This window comes from Bos taurus, chromosome 11 (assembly GCF_002263795.3).
Source record: "Bos taurus isolate L1 Dominette 01449 registration number 42190680 breed Hereford chromosome 11, ARS-UCD2.0, whole genome shotgun sequence".
Lineage (NCBI taxonomy): Eukaryota > Metazoa > Chordata > Mammalia > Artiodactyla > Bovidae > Bos > Bos taurus.
Window position 1 is genome coordinate 95,372,849 of NC_037338.1, and position 25,077 is coordinate 95,397,925.

At 55.5% G+C, this 25,077-nt stretch overlaps 1 protein-coding gene across 4 annotated transcripts in view; it reads left to right on the plus strand.

Annotated features, from left to right (window-relative positions):
* Positions 1-25,077, plus strand: part of NEK6 (NIMA related kinase 6) — an 86,233-nt gene that overhangs the window by 57,750 nt on the left and 3,406 nt on the right. For 3 of the 4 annotated variants that reach the window (NM_001098988.2, XM_015473581.3, XM_015473582.3), the window contains 4 exon segments: positions 3,668-3,776; positions 4,791-4,898; positions 15,974-16,068; positions 23,674-23,787. In NM_001098988.2, coding sequence (NP_001092458.1) covers positions 3,668-3,776; positions 4,791-4,898; positions 15,974-16,068; positions 23,674-23,787 — 426 coding nt within the window. 4 annotated transcript variants of the gene reach the window in all.

Sequence of the window (25,077 nt, forward strand, 5' to 3'; positions counted from 1 at the left end):
GGGCAGAAAAGACCCATCTGGGGTCCCTCACCACCCCAGCCCACCCATGGGCTCATGGCCACTTTTGCCTCGCAGAAGGGATGGGGCATAACCCCCTGTAGGTCAGACCCCAGGTCTCAGAATCTGGGAAAGTGTCTTCTGCCTCATTTTATAGACGGGAAAACTAAGCCCAGAGAGGTTGGAAGAGTTACCTGAGGATCCCCAGCAGCATGGGCACAGACCCGTGCCAGTGACCCAGGTCTCTGCTTCCAGTGGCCCTCCGGTGGCATCATCCCCAGGGGACCTTCCTGAGCCCCTTAGCCCTTGCGAGACATCTTCCTTCCCATATAATGGCCGAGGTCAGGGATCTCAGAGATTTTGAGCAACCTGCCAAGTCCCACAGGCAGCCCCCAGACTGCCCGTTCACCTCCCCCCTGCCCCGCCTTGAGCCCAGAACTGGGTCCGCCTGAGCCTGGACACGGGGACCTTCACAGCTCCACTGATGGGGCACCCACTGCAGGCCACAGCCGTGCTGCGTGTATGCCTCACTCACTGAGTCCACACTACCCTTAAATAGTGAGGCTCAGAGAGGTTTTGTCACCTGCGTGCGGTAGCACAGTCTCTAAGTGGGATCCCTGGGCCAGCGCGCTCAGCTCCACTCACCCCGCCTCCTTCAAGGTCGTCGCTCCCCGGCTGGCTGGACCCTCATCCACAGACCATGTTGGTGGGCCTGCATCGCTCCTCCCCCGAGCCCAGTCTGTCCCTAAGCCGGGCTGGGCCATGCCCGAGCCCCCACCCTGCTCTGTCTTTCCCACCAGGCACTGGGGATTGAATGATTGCTCGGTGCCTGCTCTTCTGAAATTTGGCTCCTAGGAATAGGGGCATCTCTGGGAAGCAGCATTACTTGAGCTGTTATCACCTGCTTTTATACTTTCATTGACATATTAATGGGTTTGCAGGGATGTTAATCTCCACGCAGATCCCTGGTGGAAACAGATGTGCTGTATCACATCTCACTTCTTCCCCACTCCCCCCACTCTTTTTCTCCTTCCTGTGTCATTCTTTCCCTGAACACCATGCATCCAGACCTGCTCTGTGCCCACCCCCATGCTGCTGGCCTAGGCGCGGCCCTCAGGGAGCTCGCCTTCTGATGGGAGAGCAGAGCTGTGAACGAGCAGTCACGAGCAGCAGTGAACAAGCCAAGTTCAGGGTCTGTGGGAGCCAGGGAAGGCTTCCTGGAGGAAGTGACACGTTAGCAGGGAAGGCTTCCTGGAGGAGGTGGCACGTTAGCAGATACCTGAGGGGAGACCTGCAGCCTAGAGGCAGAGCAGCTTGTGCCAGAGCCCAGAGGGATGGAAGCCCAGGGTCCACAAAGCACTTTTGTCTGGTCAGGGTGCTGCACCCTGTCAGCCCCTGTGGCCCTCAGACCCCCTCACAGCCTCTCAGCTCATGGAGGGGGCTGGAGTCAGACAGTGGGGAGTTGGGGGTGCTGGGGAAATTATAGATCCCTCCCCTTCCTGAACCTCAGTTTCCACCGCTGTTGTGGGGGCCTCATCGGGGAGGGCTGCGTGGGAGCTGCAGGGCCTGGATGCAAGCTCCTTCCAGCCAGAAGAGACAGGAGGGAGGCATGGTGGCATCCAGCATCCTTTGTACCTGGCCTGGGGTGGTGCCTCCCCTCATCCCGGCTTCCCCTGGGCCAACCCTGACTCAGGGTTCAAGTCGGTTATTCACACCCTTGGTTTCTGGGGCGGTGGCCCAGCTTCCAGGTGCTTCAGGCCCTTCTGTCTCAGGAGCCCTCCTCCTCACATGGCCTGGCACCTCCCTCCCTCTGTCAAGGGCCCCTCACCCTCCCCTTCCCCTGCTGAGTTTGTGGCCCTGCAGGCAGAGCAGCTCAGACAGGCAAGGCAGGGCAGTAGGAAGACCCTGGGCCCAGGGTCAGACACACCTGCGGGATGACCTGAGCAGCTCCCTGTACCTCAGTTTCCCATCTGTAATGGACCCAGCATAGTGCTCAGGGCCTGGGAGCAGCTGTTTCTCTGGCCTTTCCTTCTCTCTAGCTGCCTCTGGCTTTTGGAGGGAACAGGGGCCTAGGCAGGGCTCAGCCTGGGGCCACACTGAGTCCTGGCCTGACAGGGAGGCGGCTGGCCAGCAGACCCTCTGTCCCAAAGGCCCCCAGCCTCCAGACCCAAGCAGCACCGCCAAGGGCCACGTGCCGGCGTTATTTACGATGGATGGTGAAGCCGGAGCTGCTGCCACCCCAGAACCCACCAGAGACTCCGCGCCTTCCCGCTAAATGTCACCCGTACCAATAGGACGTGACATTTAGAAAATCACCACGCACAGCCGCGCACGTCCCCATTTAAATGCTATAATGAGGATTAGCTAACATTAGGGTACAAATTACACCGCAGTGCGGCCCACTGTGGAGGCCTGAGGTGGTCCTGGGGGAGCTCTGTGCCGGGAGCCAGGGGCAGCTGACTCATGAGGTCCCCTCCCAGAATGGAGCCTTAGAAGAGCCTCATGGGGCTTTAGAGCCAGTCCAGGGGCTTCCCACTATGACTGTCCCAAGGTTGGAGGTGTCCACGTCCGGTTCCAGCTCTGCCGCCCCTGCTGGATGACCCTGGGCAAGTTCCTGAACCTCTCTGACCTTGGGCCTTCATCAGGTGGTTACTGGTACCATTAGAAGTGGGTAAAGAGCTTGGGCTTCCCAGGTTGAGCTGTTGTAACTCTGCCCCTTACTGCTCCCGTGCGGCCCTCAGTTTCCCCATCTGTGAGATGGGTGCAGCCATCACTGTGGGGCTCAGCACAGAGGCTGCACATGGCAGGTGCTTAGCAGAGGTTAGCTCGGGTCCCACCTCCTGCCTCAGGCTGCGAGTGTCCTGGGTCTTCCCTGTGCCGGTCTGGCTGCCAAGTCTTCACCTCTGGCTGCTTTGGGAAAAGATGGTTGCTCTAAGTGAACAGAAACTAGGTTCCAAATGACGGGTGTGTGAATTATGTCCCCGACCCCTACGGGCCTGGCCCACAGGAGATCTCCCTGGAGGGATGCTGATCTGAACAGTGGACGAGGACATGTTCCTGGTTGATTGAGCTCTTTCAGGACCCTTGGTTACTTACAGATCACTCAGTGCAGCCTGGGTAGGTTTTGAGTTTTAGGCTTTTGTTTTTTGCTTTTTTTTTTCTGCAGTGTTAAGTATGATTTCCCAGGCAACAAAGTAGGTTGTGCCTGTTGAAACTGGAAGGTCCATTTGAGACTGTCAGGCCCGCTTCCTGGAGGTCCTTGCCATGCTTGTTCATGGTTACATGTGCTGGCTCCCAGGAAAGGAGCTGGGATTTAAGCACCAAGCAGGTCTTGGGTGCCCCCATCCTGGGCTGGGCCAGGCCCAGGGCAGAGAGCCCACCCCAGTCACTTCTGCAAGGAACTAATCCCTGTCGGGCAGTGTGGGAGGAGATGGACGTGTGTCCAGGAGACTCCAGGTAGAGGGTCATAGAGAGCAGCCTTCAAGATGTGGTCCCAGCATCCCTTCAGCGAAGCCATCAGAACATCCCCTGTGTCCAGGCCAGCCCCGCCTTCAGGGAGCCCCATGCTGGTGCTGGGGGTGGACACGTGACCCCTGGAGCCGGGACCCTACAGCGGCACTCCCAGGCTCGTCACCCAAGCCTGTCCGTGTGTCTGTCTACCCCTCCGCAGTACTTCAAGAAGCAGAAGCGGCTCATCCCGGAGAGGACCGTGTGGAAGTACTTCGTGCAGCTCTGCAGTGCCGTGGAGCACATGCACTCCCGCCGGGTCATGCACCGCGGTACGTGCCGGGGGCCGCGGGACACAGCCTTCCCCTCGGCTCCTCCCGGCTGCTCGGGACAGCCTGAGGAGGGCAACCGCCTTGTATCCCCAGCCGGTGGGTGGCCAGCATCTTGCCTGTCCTTACAGTGTCAGAGAATGGGAGCGGGAGGCCTCAGGCTTGACGGCACCCTGGACCTTGTGCCCCTGTCAGGGGCCTCCCCAAGGTGACAGCACCAAGTGCCATGTAGTCACAGGGACCTCAGGAACAGGGGCCATGCTCAACACATAATCTCCAATCCCCGAAACCAGCCCGGAGCCAGCAAGAGGGGGCTGCAGCGAGGGTAGGGTGGGTGCAGAGACTGGCAGGGAAGTCATGGCTAGTTCCGGTACTGCCGCCAGCTCTGCCTGGGAGGGCAGGGAAATCATCCCAGAAAAGGGAACTTTTCATCTGGGCTTTGAAGTCTTAGTAGGAGTTGGCTGGACAGAGGAGATGAGTGTTTCTGAGAGCTGACATCATCCTAAACTGTGAGCAAAGAGCCTGTTGAGTGCCCAGCAGAGTGCTGTGTGCTTTAGCTAGATGACTTTACTGATTCCTCCATTTGTTCATTTTGCCTGCATTTATCAGTGTCTGCTGTGTGTGAGGCACTGCCCTGGTGACTGGGGAACAGCACAGGTTACCTCCCTGAGCACCTCCTTCATCTGTTATACAGACCTGCATAGAGTACCCACTCTGCTGTAAAAGAAGAAACGAGAACAAAAATCCCTGCACTCCTAGACCTCACAGCAGCCCTGAGCTGTAGTGAAGTTAGACCCATCTTACAGATGAGGAAACTGAGGTTACATTTCTCAAAGTCCCACAGCTGGGCAGAGACAGGGCCAGGGTCTTGCCCTGAGAGAGCAGGACTGAGGACTAAACCCCCATCACCTGAAGGGCCCCACTCTCTGGCCACCCCCAGGCCTCCTCCTCCTTCCCCTTGCCACCAGGCAACCTCACTGCAGACCCCACACCAACCCCCGTCTCCTTCCCCTGCAGACATCAAGCCTGCCAACGTGTTCATCACGGCCACGGGCATCGTGAAGCTGGGCGACCTCGGCCTGGGCCGCTTCTTCAGCTCAGAGACCACCGCGGCCCACTCCCTAGGTAAGGACAGGCCGTTCACACCCCAGCAACCCCTAAGGTCCTGGATGATGTGGGGAGTGCGAACCCTGTCCCTGGGGTGCCTTTGGTTAGAACCTCCGATGTTCTGCTTCAGAACAGTGGCCAGAGGGGAGTAAACCAAGGACTGGAGGAGCCCAGGACGCGACCACCGTGTCCTCACGAGCTCATGTTTTAGGGATAGGGAGGTGTGGCTCCATGGTCGCAGAGACCACCATGCCATTTTTCTCGCTGCTGCACGGTGTCCCATCGTGTGTGGGTGTGGTGGTTTTGAAGCTCTCGTCCCCATCTGACCCTGGAGGACCCCTGGCCCGGCCTCCCTAGCAGCTGGTGCACCGTGACTCTTCTGTTAGGTCAGAACAAAAGGATGTTCAAGGACCTGCCAACACGTGAGATCGTGACACTTCATTCATTCATGTACATTCAGCCCGTTCCTCCTGCTGGGGATGTTTGGGCTGTTTACAGCTTTTGGCTTTTAAACCGGCAGTTTCAAAGCTGTAGGAGCCCAGTGCTTTCATGGTGGAGGTGACTTTGTAGCTGAAGTGTGGGAAGTGACCAGGAGCCCACGAGGTACGGAGGAAAGGATGGCATGGGGAGGGTCGAGGGCCCGTGGGTGGCAAGGAAGGCAGGCGGGGCCTAGGAGGCTGAGCTCAGTGGGAACACCATCCCGGGAGCATGGGGGCACTGAGGGCCAGACGCCGGAGGAGACTGGGAGGTCACATGTGTGTTTCGGGTCATGTTAAGCACTGTCCAGCTTCAGAATCCAGATATGTGAGCGAGTAAGTGAAGTCACTCAGTCGTGTCTGACTCTTTGCGACCCCATGGACTGTAGCCTACCAGGCTCCTCTGTCCATGGCATTTTCCAGGCAAGCATATGGAGTGGGTTCCCATTTCCTTCTCCAGATATGTGAGCAAATGCGAAACTTGGACGGCTGGAGAATTTTACACTTGATTAGAAACCAGCGAAGTCCCCAGTGTGTGTGGAACACAGAAGTAGGGTCCCCTGGGTGCTGTGACCAGGGCTGCATGGGAACATTTCAGGCCAGGGCAGGGTGCAGGGGCATTTCCCCGACCCCCAGCAGTTCCTGGCTCTTGGCCGTGGCGTCTGCAGGGGACGGTGCCTGAGACTCATCTCCCCCATTCGGTGCCGCATCCACAGGAGGGAGCTGGTCCTGTGCACAGGCCAAGCCCCTCGAACACTGCTCTGTTGTCCACTCGCATCCCCCGCACTCCGTGGCCCAGCCAGTGCATCTCCGGTCTTCCTGTGCGCTACACCCCTGAGAGCCTGCGGCGTGCCAAGAGACACACAGCAGCCTTCTGGAAGACACGCTTTCCTGGTGGAAACTGTCACTGTTCATACAGGTCCTGATGGCTCGAGGCTCTCAGGATATAGCACACAGTCTGGAGAAACAGGCTAACTCAGAGATCAACAGCTCCCAGCTGGGAACCGGAGAGACTGTGAGTGTGTGTGACTGTGTAAATGCGTGTGTGTATGTGGTTGTTTTGAAATCGTCATCCCTGTCTGACCTCAGAGGACCTCTGGCCCGGCCTCCTTAGCAGCTGGTGTGCTGTGGCTCTTCCGTTAGGTCAGAATGAAAGGATGTTTAAGAACCCGCCAACCCTTGAGTTGGCGATGCTTCGGTCATGCCTCAAGTAGATGTCAGGGTCCATAGGCTCCTTCCTCTGCGCTGATGAGGAATCTGAGACCCAGGGAGCTTGAGGGACTCTTCTGAGTTCTGTGATGGCAGAGCCGGGCCGTGATACGGCCCTCCCGGTGCAGCACCTGGTTCTTCCAGGAGCCCAGGGTTGGGGGCCCTGGAAGGATCTGCCTCCGGAGCTCGGCCACTGACTCCTGTACCTGGGAGGAAGCCGTCTCTTTCTCGCTTCCCCATATCCTTCTCTTTGGGAAAATCATTGTGTCTTGTCAGCTTGGGACTGTTTACCTCTCTGGTGCAAGGGCTTCAGAAAGGCCAGAAATTCAAGGGAAACCGTCAAAGAGCAGAGTTAAAGCCACTGCCTCCTGTCCCCTGTCAGTCAGGTCCCAACCCTCCTCTGTCCCGCCGGGGAAAAGACTGGCACAAGTCAGAGCTGGTTAAGATCACATCGTGAGGAGCGGGCAGAAATGCGGGCTCGTCCAACAGTGTGAGTTTATCGACTTGGACTGGTGCACTTATTATATTAATGAGAAGGAATTGGAACTTGAGAAAAGGCTGCCCGGGTAAGCCAGGCTCTTCCCACAGCCTCTGAGTGGCTATCGGGCCTCATGGTAGGTGGAAGGAGCCCTCCTGGGGCCGTGTGCCCATCGAGCTGAGAGGCCCGCACGGGCTCAGCAAGGCCCTGTGGCCAGAACCGGGGGCCAGGCCCCACGAAGGCGACAGTGCCAAGCCAGAGCCCAGGTCTGAAGTCTCGGAGACCAGGAGAAAAGACCCCCTTCCGTGGCGAGGTTCCACCACACACAGCTGTCCCATACACACATTCGGCGGGGCAGCAGGCTGCACGAACTGCAGGTGCCTCGTGACTCAGGAGGGACTTGGGGGGCAGAGCCTCCCGCACACCCCATGTGTGGGTGTGAATTATGCATCCATTGCCTCTCTGTGCACCTACTACGTGGGGGATGTTCCGAGGCAGCCACGTTGCCCCAGCAACCACCTTGTCTCCAGAGGCTGCTGACCCAGGGTAGGGCTTATGCAAATCCCATCTCCTCCTGCCGCCTCCTCCCCCAGCCCCCTCCCTGCCTCCATATTTGCTAACACGAGGCTGGCATGAAAGGGCATTAGTCATGCCATGGCCGGGCTGACAGGTGCGGTACCCAGCGGTGGCAGAGCGGCTGCCTCGGTGTCAGGAATAGGAGCCGTAATTAGAGCGCGGAACAGAATGAGCGTCAGACGAATTACCAGGCAGCAGATCATATTTGTCAGGAAGGATTGCATACATAAAAATTAAGTGACAGTACACGCCGGCATAATGAAAGAAAAATGAAAGATTTGCCTACACACAGCTCACAAGCTACAAGCAAGTGTCTCGCTCCGAGCAACGGCAGCAGCTGCAAGACAAATTGTGGGGCTGGGAGAGCAGGCTCTGCCCGCTCTGCCATGAGACCCGACGGCCTCGGGCTGGGATCGGGGTGGGAGGTGAGGCAGGCTCACATTCAGGCCATTACCGCTCCCCACCCTTCTTTCAGGGGGGCTGGAGAAGACAGGTCCGGTTGGGGGCAACCCTTGTCAGGTACCCACGGTAAGGCCGTTTTCCATGTCACTGACCCCTGGCCTGGCTGTGGGGCATACATAAATCCTTCCTTCGCCTTTCCGCAGGCCGAGTGCCCTGGTCCTGGGCTGGGTGCAGGATGGGAGGTTACGGGAACATGAGGTGATACAGCCTTCCCTGCTCTCAGGGGGTTCCCAGACAGACCCAGGGTGGCACTGTGTGGGGGGGCAAGCAGAATGGTATGCGGCGGGCCCACTGTGTGAAGGCACAGTGCTGGCTGGCTGATTCAGCTGTGCCCGAGGAGCAAGGGTCCACTGGGACCTGGAGCTGCCTTGGCCCCTCCCAGGGGCTTTATTTTCATCTTCTGAAGTCACTAAACTGACCAAGGAGGTGTGTTAACAAAGAAGACATGGTTTAAAGGATGTTTGAAAAACATGTTGCATCTTAAAAATGTGGACCAGTGAGGCTTAAAATCTTTTGACAGATGAGGAAACGGGGGCACAGAGCAGCACTGCCATATCCCTGTGGTCCCCAGGCAAGCAGGGGCTGGAGAGTCCTTTTGGGGCTGGAAAATGTGTTTAGCATCTTCACCACCAGCCAAAGCATCTTCATGTCCCAGGTGGTACCTTGCTTAGTGCTCCAGCCGCCCAGGGAGGTGGGAATCCTCAGAACTCGTTAATAGGGGAGGAAGCACAGGTGCAGTGAGGCGAGCACCTTCGCGTTAGCAGGTGGCGCTCCAAGCAGAGCCACGTGGCAGGTGGGGGCGTGGCCATGTGGTGGGCGGGGTGGTGCACGTGGCAGGCGGGGGCGTGGCCACGTGGTGGGCGGGGTGGTGCCACGTGGCGGGTGAGGTGCGGCCACGCGAGAGTTTCCATCCAAGGCTTCCTGCGCCATCTTGGGGTGAGCCCCTGAAACCTGGGAATGTGGGGTGCCGTGTAGCCTGGCAGAGTCGTGCTCCCTGACTCTTAGATCTGTTAGCGATCCTCCATGGGGGAACTACCAGTAGGCAGATATTTATAGGGATGTAAACAATCTGGAATCAAGTCGACGCTGGTAGAAGTACAGTGTTTCATCAACATGGCTGCTTCTCGGGAGGGCTGTGTGGCCTGACCTCGGGTCGGCTGGTAACTTAGGAGGACTTGGTGACAAACGGTGGCACATGGACAGGGTGTTCGTGTGTTGTGGTCCCAGTGTTGGGCGGAGCGGGGAGAGTCTGGAGAGGGCCCGGAAGCTGAGGACTTGGCTTTTCTCTCTTGGGGGATGAGAAGCCCTCGGCCTAAGGCAGAGACGTGGCGCCTGCCTTGGGGTGCAGGATGCGGGGCGGGGGCGGTGAGAATGGGCAGGACAGTGGGGCAGGGGGGCTAAGCCAAACCGTTGTCCAGGTGAGGTGCAGCAGTTAGGACAGTGGCCAGGGGACCAGGGAGGAGGGGAGCCCCCTCAGGAAGTGAGGCCTGATGTTGTCGGGGGCAGGGAGGGAGTTTCATGGGTCAGGGCCTCCTGCAGCACAGAGGAGTCTGGTCCTCACCGGCTCCCCTGCCCTCTTGGGCACCCCCAGCCCTCCTTTCCTAGGACCACCCCCCTCCATTGCCCAGCCCCTGGGGTCTGTAGGGAGCAGAGCCTTCCCAGAGCTGTTGCTTCCTCCTATCCATGTGCCAGGAGTTCAGACTATCCCCATTTTTCTGAGATAGATACCAGGGCTCCAGAATGTGGCAGGGAGGACCCCCACGGACCACTGAGTTCACCCCGTGTTCCACTGGAGTTAGAGAGAGAGGGTCCGGTTCTCTGCTGCAACGGGTCCAGGCCTGGCTGGGGTGCTGCTCTGGGGGTGCGTGTCCGCGCCCCCACCCCCTTTCCCAGCCGTTTTCAAAACCACCATCTGGGGAAGAAGTGCAGCCCACAGATGCCAGCCTCCCCTTCATGTGATATCTTTGCCTTTTTCATATCTAATGAACATGTTTCAAACACTGTGAGCATTTCAAAACACGGCAAAGTTTGTTTTGACAGGAGTGGCGCATCTCGGGAAGCGGGGCGCTTTAATCAGCCTCCGCTTTGAGGTCCCACGTTCTCCTCTGATATCTGCCGGGTTTGAAATCTGGGAGTTCTAGGTGAAGACGCGGGGAAGGTCAGGGTTTGTTGGGCTCCTCTTTCATATGCAGAGCTCCGTCCCTGGAGGGGAGGGTGGGGGCAGGGCTGGGGGCTGCGGGGCTGATGGGGAGATTGCTGGCAGGGGATTTGAGACCCTGGCTGTGCGCTTTCTGCATCTGAGCGTCTCTGCGAAGGCTTTGTCGCTGCTCTGCCGCTGGACGTGCCCACGGAGGTCCCTGCCTGGCGTTTAGGGCCACTGTCTGCGGAGGCTCCTCCCCCTGCCAGCTTCTCCCTCTCTCCCCCAGCACCCCTGGGAGTCGGGGTCACTTCTCCAGGGCCTGCTGCAAGCTTGGAACTTCTTTGAAGTCTCTCATTTTATCTTTAATGTTATCTTTCATAATGTCTGGGCACTTACTGTGGGCATAAAAGTAGAGTTTTACAGACTTCATTCCCTGGAAAAGCTGACACAACAGGAAGAGGTGCTGTGTTCACCCCTTGCAGCTTTGTAGTTTGAAGAGCCCTCCAGTGAGGCAGAGCACCCCAACTGTAAGATGCAGAGGCCCCTCCCCTGGGTCAGGGAAGAGGCCACACTTCCCTCGGTTAGCACTTGGTGGATTCATGGCTCCACAACGTTTCTGAGCAGCTGAAAGGAGGGCCAGTGTGGGACGCTGCAGAGCTCCTCTCAGTTGTATGATATGCTCCAGGAGGTTGTGGGAGATGCAGGGGCCAGGGGTCCAGATTTTTAACAACCTCTTTCAGGTGATCTGGTTACAGCCATTGGTCAGTCAACTCTTTCCTTGTTCTGCTGCCTCCTCCTGGACACTTGCTGGGACAGGCAACTCACTACCTACTGATAGACCCACACCTGGGAGGGTCCAGCAGAGCGTTGGGGCTCAGTTAACATTGGATGCTGATGGATGGATGGATGGACAGAGAGATGAATGGATGGAGTATGTAGCCCTGGCATTTTAGAAGAAAGTACAGATCTCATTAGGATATATTTGCCTTTTCCCCCTCATATCCGGTGGAAATGAGTAAAAGCTGAAGGAGCAATAAAAAGGTAGGTTGAGAGGAGAGGGGAAGATGATGCCCCCAGCTTTCTCTCCCCGGTGCCTCCAGGCTTTCACCCCAAGCAGGGCCGAGGCAGGCATCTGGAACCTCAGCAGAGGGACAGGGACATAAAGGAAAGGCCCCGATCCACTGAGCAGCTGGCCCTCCCTAGCCAGGGGAGGGGGCGCTTTGACTGACCTTGAGAAGCCCACCCAGAAGCGGAGGCACAGCTGAACTGGAGGGCAGGCGGGGGTGGCCAGCAGGGGAACTCGAGCAGGGGGACCAGCTACTCAGAGTCTTCACTTTCAGATGGGCCTGGCAAGGCAGCCCTGCCAGGCCAAAGCCTGATCACTCAGCAGGTCTTCTCTCCCCCAAGTCCCTCCTGTGGGGACCCAGGAGGATCGAGAATAAGCGAAGGGTGAGACAGGGTGGGAAGAGGTGTCAGGGCCAGCCGACACTTCTGGCTAGGGAGTGGGGTGGGGGGTGGTTGGCCAGGGGTCTTGGTGCAGTGCAGCCAGACAGTGGACCTGCTGTCCCTCACTGAGGACAGGGCCTGTGACCTGCGCCATCTCTGTGTGCACCCCATCAGCCCTGTGTGGTGGTTCTGTGTGGGAGACAGTCCTCACCTGGTAAGCATGTCCACCCACCCCGAGTGCTGGATCGCTTGCCATTTGGTCTGAGGTTCCCACTGTTATGTGAGAACTGTTTGGATTTCATCCTGTGGTTTGGATATGACAAGTCATCCGTTTCACACTTGCCCATTCATTTTCATTTTGCTCCCTTGTGACCAAAATGTACAAGGGGTTGCTACTAGAAGTGCAGTTTGCTTATAGAATCCCACATGGGTTCATTTGCTGACAGCTCTTTCTGCTAAGTAGCAATTAGCCCCCTGATTTCAGCCATAAAGTATGCATATAGGATGACACAGTTCTTAAAACTATTTAAGTGATGGCTGCTGTCCTGGTTTAAAGATTATTGCCATCAAACAGTGCTTGGTAACCCAGTAAAGCAATAATCAGCTAGTCCCTCTTGGACAGACATAAGTAAATAGTGCATTAGGCTGCGTTTAAAAGTGTTTATGCTGATACATACAATCTGATACCATGCAGATGGATTCATTGACTTGGTGACTAGATGCTTAGAGGGCACCCGCTGTGGCCTGGTCCCAGGGAGGGCACTGGGACGCTTTGGTAATGAGATCCTGCTCCCAGGGTGCTCAGGCCGGGAGCAGGAGTTTCCAACACTGTTCATGGCCTCTACAAGACGGGCACAATAGAATTTCTCACCCATCTCCAAAGAGAGGGGAAAAGCAAGACGATAAGTTTCAAATAGCTAAACTTTCTCAGTGTAAGACACTGTCCTTGATCTCATTGTTTCAGTGTTAAACTGAGAAGTAGTGACATGAAGTGGTAGTTGGGATTTTGTATTTCAGATCAGATCAGTCTCTCAGTCGTGTCCGACTCTTTGCGACCCCATGAATCGTAGCACGCCAGGCCTCCCTGTCCATCACCAACTCCTGGAGTTCACTGAGACTCATGTCCATCGAGTCAGTGATGCCATCCAGCCATCTCATCCTCTGTCGTCCCCTTCTCCTCCTGCCCCCAATCCCTCCCAGCATCAGGGTTTTTTCCAATGAATCAACTCTTCGCATGAGGTGGCCAGAGTACTGGAGTTTCAGCTTTAGCATCATTCCTTCCAAAGAAATCCCAGGGCTGATCTCCTTCAGAATGGACTGGTTGGATCTCCTTGCAGTCCAAGGGACTCTCAAGAGTCTTCTCCAACACCACAGTTCAAAAGCATCAATTCTTCGGCGCTCAGCCTTCTTCACAGTCCAACTCTCACATCCATACATGACCACAGGAAAAACAATAGCCTTGACCAGACGAACCTTTGTTGGCAAAGTAATGTCTCTGCTTTTGAATATGCTGTCTAGGTTGGTCATAACTTTCCTTCCAAGGAGTAAGGAAGGAGCCCAGAAAAATAAAGTCTGACACAGTTTCCACTGTTTCCCCATCTATTTCCCATGAAGTGGTGGGACCGGATGCCATGATCTTTGTTTTCTGAATGTTGAGCTTTAAGCCAACTTTTTCACTCTCCACTTTCACTTTCATCAAGAGGCTTTTGAGTTCCTCTTCACTTTCTGCCTAAGGGTGGTGTCATCTGCATATCTGAGGTTGTTGATATTTCTCCCAGCAATCTTGATTCCAGCTTGTGTTTCTTCCAGTCCAGCATTTCTCATGATGTACTCTGCATATAAGTTAAATAAACAGGGTGACAATATACAGCCTTGACGAACTCCTTTTCCTATTTGGAACCAGTCTGTTGTTCCATGTCCAGTTCTAACTGTTGCTTCCTGACCTGCATACAAATTTCTCAAGAGGCAGATCAGGTGGTCTGGTATTCCCATCTCTTTCAGAATTTTCCACAGTTTATTGTGATTCACACAGTCAAAGGCTTTGGCATAGTCAATAAAGCAGAAATAGATGTTTTTCTGGAACTCTCTTGCTTTTTCTATGATCCAGCGGATGTTGGCAATTTGATCTCTGGTTCCTCTGCCTTTTCTAAAACCAGCTTGAACATCAGGAAGTTCACGGTTCACATATTGCTGAAGCCTGGCTTGGAGAATTTTGAGCATTACTTTACTAGCATGTGAGATGAGTGCAATTGTTCGGTAGTTTGGGCATTCTTTGGCATTGCCTTTCTTTGGGATTGGAATGAAAACGTAAACACCTTTATTGGTAAAAATAAGTTGTCTTGAAACGCCTTTGGCCCATGACAGCCTGAAGTCTAGGCCCCTGCCTTGGGGCAGCCATCACTTTCCCAGTCCAGCTCATCAACAGGCCTCTTCTCCCCCCAGGGTCCCCTGTGTTCCCACATCCCTCCTTCCTAGGGTCATCAGTCTACATCTCAGTCTCAGCCTCTGCCACACTGGACTGTGGCTGCCTTCATAGACTCTGACCAGAACAGCCCCAGCCACCGTCAGATTCTTATGGCCAGTGTAAATGTCCTCTGTGTAACAGTCTTTAAAATCTGGCCTCCTGAACAGCTGTCCTTCAGATGGACTGATGTAAGAATTTCAGATTCTTACATAAATCTGTGGTTGCAAATCCAGGTTCCTACGCCCCCTGCTCAGCCCTGCCAAATCAGCTGCTCTGCTGCAACTTGCATGCCTCTGGTGATGAGGAGCTCACTACCCACCAGGAACTCCTTCCATGCTTGCCCGGCTCGTCTTTAAATGTGCCGCCTCTGCTTTTTAACTGAGACATGATATGCACACAGCAAAGCTCTCTCAAGCCCTTTCCTGAACATTACCCCCATAAAGTAATTTTTCCTGTTTTGGATAAAAATGAAATCAAATAGTGGTATTCTTTTGTTCCTGGCTTCTTTCCCTCAACATTGTGTCTGTGAAAACGGTCCCTTTTGTGGTATGTACCTGAGATTTGCTCTTGTTCATTGCTGTTTAGCGTTCCCTTGTGTGAATAGACCACATTATCAATCTATCCTTTCTACTGTTGATTACCACTTGTTTCCAGTTTGGGGCTATTACAAATAAAGCCATTCTGTGAATTCTTGATCATGTCTCTTGATGGACAGAGTACTCTTCTCTCGGGCACACACCTAGGAGAAGAATTGCTGGGTTTTAATGGCGGCAGTGTGCAACTGTAGTACAGTAGACACTGCCACATGGTGTCCCAGGGTGAGTGTGTCTTTTTATGGCCCCGTCAGCAATGCGTGAGGGTTCCGGTTGCTCTGCATACCGCCACCTTAGTTATCTAAGGCTTTTAGCTTAAACCATTCAGGTGGGTAGGTGGTACCTCATTGTACTTTTAATTTGCATTGCCCTAATCAGTAATGAGAAATATAGCTTCATTTCACATGCTTATTGGTGACTTGGATAGTCTCCTCTTGAAATGACTCTTCAAATATTTTGCTAATTTGAGGGAGGGTGGATGTTTGTCTTTTATATGTTGATTTATAGAAGTTTAAAACTATATTCTGTCTATGAGATCATCGTTGGGACAATTTTCTTCCTGTCTGTGGCTTGCCTTTTAACTCTCAGTGATCTTTCATGAGCTGAAGTTCCTAATTTTAATGAAGTCCAGTTAATCAGTCTTTTATGGTTAGTATCTTTTCTGTCCTAGTTAAGAAATCTCAGGCAGGACATGTTGATTGGTGCTAGTAGCCAAGGGTGGTGGCCAAGAGTTCAGTTTCTGGAGCCTGAAGATCTGGGTTTGAACCTCATTCCTGTCATTTTTCTGAGCCTCAGTTTCTCCATCTGTTAAATGGGCTCCCATGCCATGGTTGGTCAGCAGTCACCATGGTGGCTTTCACTGCTGAGAACCTTATCTGAACTCTTTTGGGATTTAAGCAGTCACTTTTAGAGGATACTTGGTCAATTGCTTCCCAGAGCCTGGCCTCTGTGTCCCCCTACCCTGGGCAATTAGAAAGAACAGCAGTCCTCCACCACCCAACCCCAAGATGGATTCTCAGGTCTGAGTGGGTCCCTGTTTCCAGGAACTTTTAGGGCCCCACGAGCATGGGGCCCTGCAGTCTGACCCAGCCCTCTCACTTGTCAGAGAAGGGGGCAGGAAGAGAGGGCAAGGGGGCTGCCCAGGATCCCAGTGAGGCTGAGGTCAGGCCCCTCCCCACACCCCCCCCTCCCCCCCGCCTCCCCGCTGCTCAGAGCATGAGCACCTGCCTGTCCCTTTGCTGTGTTTCAGTGGGGACGCCGTACTACATGTCACCAGAGAGGATCCATGAGAACGGCTATAACTTCAAGTCTGACATCTGGTCTCTGGGCTGTTTGCTGTACGAGGTGAGTGTACGGCCCGCGGCCCAGTGGCATTTAGAAGGGTGAGCGTGATGGGCACCCAGCTGGGGCAGGGCTCACCTCACCAGCTCGGTGGAAATCCGGGATGCACGTCTGCCTGTGGCATTGGTACCATCTGGGTCTGGTCCTTCACCAGTCCGCTCTGCCCAACGTCAGCCTGATTAGCACTGTCGGGCGGGAAGGGGTTAGAGGGATGGCCAGTGGCAGGCTGGGTGCCATCTCGCCCCTGGGCTGCTCAGATCTGGGAAGGGAGACAGACTGGAACCAGACAGAGTGTCCAGTGTCTGCTTGTTGATGGAAGGAGCACAGGCAGGGGGATCTGGTTGCCCTGGTTTCCCTGGTAACCGGGGTGATTCTGTTCAGCCTGTCCTTTACCCGTGGACCAGACCCCACGCAGGGCCCCTGTCAGCTCGGGCCTATGCCTCTGAAATGCTCCCCACCAAGGGGTGGCCACGATCTTCTAGGTTCAGACCGTGGGTCACCCTAGAGACCACCAGCCTCTCTCCTGAGCTGTGAGACGGAGCCACCAGATGGCCATTTCCAGATCTGGTGGCCAACCTGGATGGAGGGACAGGAATGTTTCTGAGTCTTATTAGGCTCAGACATGAGACAACATGAGCTTTTGCAGCTGCTGGAGGCGGCGGAGTACTTTAGTATCTCCAAGTTGGCAGTCACACCCTCCTGCTGCCATGGCCCACCCCCTGCTGGGCAGGTCTCCTGTCTGTAAAATGGCAGTGGTAGCATCCTGCATTGTCACAGGCCAGGTAAATGAAATAACATTTCATTTTATTTCAGGCTTTGAAGGGCTTTGAAGACCCTCCAGGGCTGAGAGACACCAAACATGCTTTGGGTTTAGAGTTGGAACCTTGATTATTTTTCTGCTTTCCTGGGGTGGATTTGAGCATCCCTGAAATCTGGCTTAGAACCAATACGCTGAAGAATCTCCCAGGGCAGCGACATGTTGGGGTAGCATCAAGGGGCCACCAGGAGTGTTTTGGAGTTGCAGAGACTTCTTTGTTTCCTTGGGAGTTCTGGCCCTGGGAATTGACCTCGTGGCCCGTGGGTATAGACTTCAGGAGTCAGCTGCCCACTGCTGAAGCACCAGGACTGGGGTGGCTATCCATCAGAGTCTCTTGGTGCTGAGATACCTGCTCACTGCATTACAGATTAAGGCTATGAGATCCAAACGCTGATCCCTTTACAAGGTTTAAACTTCACAGCGTCTTTCTTTTTAAGCCAGTGGCCTGCTGTTAATAGCACACATTTCATTTTAAAGAGCAGCCTTGTGGTTGAAGATGAGGCCATGTGGAAGTGTGGCCCTGGTGGCGTTTGAGCCTGAGTCCCCTTCTTCTGGAGGTGTGCCGTGTGCGTGTCCCACTGAGTCCTCCTGACGGTCTGTGGGTGAGCCAGGCCCTGGTGATCAGAGGTGGGGAGCAGACCGTGTTTCCTGGGCCTCACAGGGGCATCTGTTGTAGGTGGAATTTTTTGTAAGCACCAAACAGGAGTAGCCCATGGAGGTGGTGCCCCCCAGGAGCTGCAGGGCATCAGGGCTCAGGGGCTTCCCCCGCCCCAGGGATGAAGAGGGCTGAGCTGGACTGCTTCCTGTGTGGGGAGCTGTGGTGGTGACTGGGTGAGAGATGAAGGGCCTGGTGTGGGCCCTGACCTCAGTCTTCGCCCGTGAGGGCCCAGGAGCTGCAGGTGCAGGTGTAACGGGCTCACACCTGGCTCATGAGGTGAGGACGGCACCCGGCTCGGAAGGCCCTGGGCGGTCGGGGGGCAGGTCAAGGAATCGCTCTTCCTGCCCCTCTTGCTGCCCCTGAGCCCCTGAGCCAGTGCATGTGAGCAGCTGGCCATATTTCCCTTTTCGCTTCGGCCAGCGGGGAGCCAAAGTCCAACTGTCACCCATCCCCACGGAGATGTGGCTTTGTCCTCCTGCCCTCATGACACTCACCTAGTCCAGGTGGTGCTCTACTTCTCTGTGCCGTGTTCGGGATTTCTGTAAGTCACTTCCTGCCTCTGAACCACGCAAGTCTCCAGATGGAAACAAACAGGCACGCAGGTGGCCGGGATATAACGGCCCTGCTCCTGTCCTCGGGGCTCCCGAGCTGGTGCCAAGCCGTCCACACTGGTGCCCTCTCCCTAGAGGCAGACACTGTCCTCGAGTCCCTGCCATGGGCACCTGAACACATGTGTAAAGAGGGAGCATCCATAGTGGCTCCCCAGCCTGGAGGGGCTGGTTTATTTCAGTATTGATTTGCTGGCACTGTGTGGAGCTGTGTGACTCGCAGCCAGGCATGGGAAGTCAATGAAATCAGACGAGTCCTGCGTGCGAGGGGACAGCTGACCTAAACCCAGTGGCTCTGGATCTCCGACAGAAGAGGGCTGGTGTGGTTGGCGTGCTGGCGCCTCTGAGGGCGGAAGGCAGTGGGGGCTCTTCCCCAGGCTACCACCCCCAAGCCCTGTGGGAAAACAGAACTGGATGTTTTCCCAGCAGACAGGGAGGGAGACGCACCTGAGCCCAGGGCCATGGTAATTGGAAGGAAGCGTCCCCCAGACACGGCTGGAGCCCCCACTGCACAGCCTGTGGGGCACCCTGAGGGCGCCAGCCTGTAGAGCTGCAACAGGCTCTCCCACCCCCATGGCCCCCACCACCCGCAAATCACTTCCAAGGCTTCTGAGCGGACCCAAGGGAGCACCCCTGGGCCAGGGCGGCAGGCGGCAGCACAGAGCCAGAGGAAACCTGCACACGACAGAGACAGGCTCACCCTTCCCTCCGATCCCCAGAGTGGACTGGGAGTATCAGGAGTCCCCGTGACAGATTACCAGTTGGCCTGATACAACATAAAATTATTATCTTCCCCTTTGGAAGCCAGAAATCCACAATTTCCCTGACTCAAGGCAAGAAAAGGAAAAGGCCACCTACATTCCTTGGCTTGTGATCTCTTCATCGTATCACTTAAGTCAACTGACCTCTTCTGTACTCCAGTCTCTCTGCTCCTTCTTATAAAGATACTGTGTTTACATGTAGTAGGGCCCACCTGGATCACGTAGGACTCTCCCCCTATCTGGGATCCTTAATTTCATAACATCTGCCAAATTTATTTTGCCATATAGGCAACACATTTGCCGACTCCTGGGATTAGGATGTGAACATCTTTGGGGACCTTTATTCAGCCCACCACATCACCTTCCACCTGGGCATCCATATGTCCACTGAAAACCTCCTGAGGTCACTTGAAGATGCTGATGTCGCCCCATGGCTAGTGAGGAGCCGCCACAAAGCAATACACCTGGCCTGCACCCCTCTGGTGGGTGCCAAGTAGGATCTGTCCTGAAGAGGTCAGCATGGGACAAACAGGCCAAACAGCTCAGCAGCTGGGCGCCGCACTGCCCTGGACATTGGAGTGGATCCCAAGAATGACACCAGGCCAGTCCCAGCTTTGCTGTAAGGGAGGAAGCGGGCTGAGAGGCATGGAGAGACTGTCTAGGGTCACACAGCAAGAAGTGGCCTACATGAGCAGTGGTACCCAGGCATAGATACCCACCCTTCTGTGAACAGGAGCCGGGGAAGTGGTCCTTGTGGAGCCAGGGCCTCATCCCTTCTCCCCAGCCAGCAGGGGAGGCATGACAGTGGAGAAAGAGATGCGGGGCCTCGGCTCAGAGCCCCTTTTTCGGGGAAGGACTGGTTGTGAGGAGCCCCCAGCAACTGCAGTGGCCCCTCCAGGAGCTCCCAGCAGGGATGCCTGAGCTTGGCCTGTTGGAAGGCCTGGTGCTTTGTTTTCATTACCTGGCACGCCTGTGGAGGCGCTCAGCAGGCCGCCTGGGCTCTGCAGAATTTACTTATTTACATGGGAGCTCAGCTCTGAGCGTGGAGCTGAAGGAATCAGGGTCCTCAGTGGGGGGCCTTCTCACAGCAGCCTCAAGGCTGAGACCAGCAGAAAAGTGGGCCGGAGGGGGAGCGAGGGAAGACTAGGGTGGAGCTGTGCCTTGTGTGGAATCCTGCTTTATTCTAGCTTGAGCCAGAGAAGGGTCTGGAGAAGCTGGGGAAGCAGGGCAACAGACTGCTTGGCAGCTAGCCCCTGGGGTCAGCCTTCACTCTTGGACAAGATTGGGAGAAACTGGTGATGAGACGGATGTCTGAGGCCCTGACAGGGCCGGAGTCAAAGGCAGTTTCTGTCCCCTCTGAGTCAGAGACCACTTCTCCTTCTGACATCTCAAATCACACACCAGTTTCCCTGAGCCCTCCCGGCGGGGGCAAGCGCCCATACTCGCCCATCTCTCTGGCCATGTGTCATCCCAATGACACCAGGGAGGAAAAGTTCTGCATCTGAGGAGCAGTGCTGAGAGCCGTAGCATTGGCAGTCCTAACGAGGCAAGCAGTGTCAGCCCCGAACAGCCATTCCTCCTCTGCTTCGACCAATCAGAGGTGGGTGGTCGCCGGTACAAGAAGATCTCGACATCCGGGCTAATCGTTCTAATCCCAGTGTCCCCAGCAACCCCAGAGGTTCCTTCACAGCATGATGCTCTGATCCGAGTGGAAGGCCCGTGGCCAGCAGCTGGAAGGGGAGCGGCCTGGGGAGGGGGAGCAGGGGGATGCTGCTTCCACTAGAATCTGCGTGTATGGATGTAGAAGCCACTGTGAGCCGGGGAGGCTGAGAGGGCTCCTCTGGCAGAGCTCACTGCTGACCCTGTTCAGAAAGCGTTTCTGAAACTGGGGAAGGCGCTGGAGGGGATGGAGAGGTTATCTGCAGGGAACGGCATGTACAGGGCTCAGGCCTCGCCATTCTGGGGCCCTTTTGTGCAAATCAGATCAGGCTGGCTGGTTGAAAGGATCACCCAGTCCCTGTCCCAGGTCAGACACATGAAAAACCAGAGCCCGTGTTAGTGAGGCCAACTTTAAACATCCTTTCTACTTTGGACAGAAACACTTTCCAGGAAAATCCGCCTTAATCCACCTGCCTTGACTTGAAGGGCACCAGATCACCCTGAGTGACCGCCCTGGAGCCTCAGCTGCTCTCTGCCGTGGCAACAGATGTCCCTTTGAAACTGCCCAATTAACCCTTTGCACCTGAGGTTCTCGTTTTAATTATTGGAAATAAATCACCCAAGCGATGCCATTTTGCACGCTAGTTGGAAAAGACAGTTCCCCATTTCTGCACACCCCTCCTGCTTTGCCAAGTGCCATGGCCACTCCCTGCAGCCTTCCCATGGGAGGTTTCACAGTCCAGGTGGTCTGCAGCCCTCCTTAGAGGGGCCCAAGCCCCTGGTCAGGCGGAAGAGAGCGGTAAGGCTCAGCACCCCTCTGAAATCACTCAGCCAGGGCCCTGGGCCCACAGGTGCTGCTCTGGGGAGACTCCTGACCTGGGTCAGAGGAAACCCCAGGTCTCCAGTCCACACCGCCTCTCCAAAGGCCATTTGGAAGCCCAAGGACACTGTGTGGGGTCTGAAGCCCCCTGTGCCTCCTGAAGGAGGCAGGCTATGCTCTCAGGGTCAGCTGACCTATTCACAGGCTGAACAGAACACGGGGGCAGGCCAGGGAACTAAAGCTTCCGGGCTACCTACCACGTTCTGCCCTGAGATGGGGTTCACCGGCCCACCCTCCGGAGCCTGACAGGGAGCAAGGATTCCTCAGGTGTCCCGGAGACTCTGGCTGCGGTCCACATACAGAGTGGCCCTGGCACCGGCTCCTCGAGGGGAACCAGGGCCGAACGGCCAGATGGGCACAGGTACCTGACGGTGCTTGAGTAGCAAGAGGAGTTGGGCTGCCAATCCCATTACAGCTTCATCAGCAGATGGGGCCAGTGGGCACCTCACTGGGCCGCCTAACACGGCCACTCCTCGGTTCCTGTGTCCCCTTTGAAGACACCCCCAAGGGTGCTGAGTGGTGAGGTGGGAAACTCAGCTAGTTCCCTGATGGGGCAAGAACCCGCCAGGGCCTCCACAGCCCCTAGGAGAGGGCCTGCTTCCAGAGTGGAGCCGGAGGATGACAGCTCGGGTTAGGACCCTCCTCCTGTGCTGGCCAAGGCTCACCGCCACCCTGCAGGGGGAACTGTGTCAATCTCAGATGAGGAAATGGGGGGCCAGGCCCACAGTGTGTGTGTGTGGAGCTGGGTGGGATTCACGAAGCTTCTGTCTGCAATGTCTGTTAAGCCCAGGGTCCCCGGCCCTGCATTCATGGGCAGCCAAACAGCCCTGCGCCCTCTGCTAATGTCTGGATGTGCAGCTTTCAGGCAGCAGCAGCCACTGCCCAGAACCCTGGGCTTCCACAGCAGCTCTGTGATGGGCTGGAGCACGGCCAGAATGAAAGCAAAAAATGCCTCCCCACCCCCTCCACCCCACACATCAAATGTTAGCCCTTAGGTTCAGTTCAGTTGCTCAGTCATGTCTGACTCTTTGCAATCCCATGAACCGCCACACGCCAGGCCTCCCTGTCCATCACCAACTCCCAGAGTTTACCCAAACTCATGTCCATTGAGTTGGTGATGCCATTCAACCATCTCATCCTCTGTCGTCCCCTTCTGCCCTCAATCTTTCCCAGCATCAGGGTCTTTTCAAATGAGTCAGCTCTTTGCATCAGGTGGCCAAAGTATTGGAGTTTCAGCCTCAGCATCAGTCCTTCCAATGAATATTCAGGACTGATCTCCTTTAAGATGGACTGGTTGGATCTTGCAGTCCAAGGGACTCTCTTCTCCAACACCATCGTTCAAAAGCATCAATTCTTCGGCACTCAGCTTTCTTTATAGTCCAACTCTCACATCCATACATGACTACCGGAAAAACCACAGCCTTGACTAGACAGACCTTTATTGACAAAGTAATGTCTCTGCTTTTTAATATGCTGTCTAGGTTGGTCATAACTTTTCTTCCAAGGAGTAAGCGCCTTTTAATTTCATGGCTGCAGTCACCATCTGCAGTGATTTTGGAGAGCCCCAAAAAATAAAGTCAGCCACTGTTTCCACAGTTTCCCCATCTATTTGCCATGAAGTGATGGGACCAGATCTTCAGTTTTCTCAATGTTGAGCTTTAAGCCAACTTTTTCACTCTTTCACTTTCATCAAGAGGCTCTTAGTTCTTTACTTTCTGCCATAAGGGTGGTGTTACCTGCATATCTAGGTAGGCAGTTTCCTAAATTTATTTCTCAAATAGACATCCTCCCATGAGTGTCTTCAGAATTGCTCTTTAGAAATATAAGACCATGTGACAAGAGGAACCCACCAGTCCCAAGCACAGCTCCTCCTGAGCAGGGCCTGTCTCCCCATGCCCTGTGTACTTACGACCAAAATCAGCCCCTGGGAGCTGAGGTGTGGGCAGGCAGGCGCCTGCACACGCCTGGCCCTCAGGACACAGATGCACCTTCTTCGTTGCCCTTAGTTTTGTCACTGAAACCTTTGTCCCTTTTAATGTGCTTATGTAACAAGGATCGTGTTAAAACGGCCTCTTGCTGTTGCACCCCAGCTTTCTCAGGATGGGGGGGAGCCTCAATGGACAGCCGCTGCAGTGAGGACCTGGAAGCACCCTGCCCCGGAGGAGCAGCCCCTTCTCCCCTGGACCTCAGGGCCAAAAACTCCTCTCTCACCCCTCTCCTTGCAGATGGCAGCTCTTCAGAGCCCCTTCTATGGAGACAAAATGAATCTCTTCTCCCTCTGCCAGAAGATCGAGCAGTGTGACTACCCGCCTCTCCCCGGGGAACATTACTCTGAGAAGGTGGGTCTGCAGCCGCCAGGGCTGGGCCTGGTGAGCTCCGACGACCAGCAAGGCTCCAGGAGGGGCTGAGCTTGGGTTCACTTAACAGGGTGCAGAAGGAAGTGACTTCTCCACTTCCTGGAGTGAGGAACTCAGGGTGGGGGGCAGATTAAGAGGCAGATCTCGGGGACTTGGTGTGGCCCCCGACAGCAGGGCTGCAGCCCACCCACTGGATAGGAACCAGCAGGAGCTGCCCCACGTGCCCCCTTCTGACCATTTGGCTCCCAGCCCAGGGCTAGAGTGAGGCTCGCTGCTCTGGGACCCCGAGACGGGCTCAGACAACAGGAGGTACACAAGGGGCGGCAGGGCCTCGCTGGCCCCACGCTATGATGGGCAGCCACGTCGCTCCCATGAGAGGAAACCACAGCAAGCAGACCTGCGTCAGACCCTTTGGTGGGCTTATTTTCAACATTCTACACTGAGGACAGGGGCTCTGGATACAGACTCTGACAAGTCTGGCAGTCAGGCTGTGATGGCTAAAGCTGTGGGAGAGCGTCTTCTGCCTCAGGTCCCTCTTCTTAAAAGCAGGGCTGATGTTTTGCCTTCATGGATAAAAGGTGAGGAGAGGAGAGGACAGGTTTACAGCCCAGAGTGGTTAACAGTGTAACATACTCACCCTCACGCTTCTTGGGTGAGTCACTGAACTGAGTCTGTTTCCTCATGTAAAATAGCGGTAACCCTGGAATCTCCCACAGAGGATTGAGGTTATGCAGGGGGACGTGCTCAGTCCAGCACCAGGCTAACGTCTACCACCACCATCAGCCAGAGTAGCCACTGGCTGTAGCAGAGCCTGGTTCAAAGGAAACGTTCCACAGGTCGTGTTCAGGGTCAGTACTAGGGGGTGTGACAGAGAGTGTGAGTCTCCCTGGGCTCACCCTGCAGGACCACAGGCCATCACCTCACAATAACAGCAGCTCACATTTAGGACTGATGAATCCCCCTGCCCCTAATGCCAGTTTACCAGGAAGGTTAAATGACTCAGAAGGGTTAAGTAACTTGCTTGTGATGAAAGCATTTGACCCAGATGACCCTGCACCTAGCTGCCATGCCATCCTATTTCCTGAGGGTGTAGCCCTCTTCCATAGCCAGTCATCCAGCCAAGGCGAGGCAGCGTCTGGACTGCTCACTTCACCACTGTGAAGGTTCTGGAAGGAGCAGTCCTTGCCCACCAGGCCGTAGCGACCAGGTGTCCCAGTGTGCTAACCCTGCATCCAAGCAGGCTGACTAGAGGGGCCTCGGCCACCCTTCTGG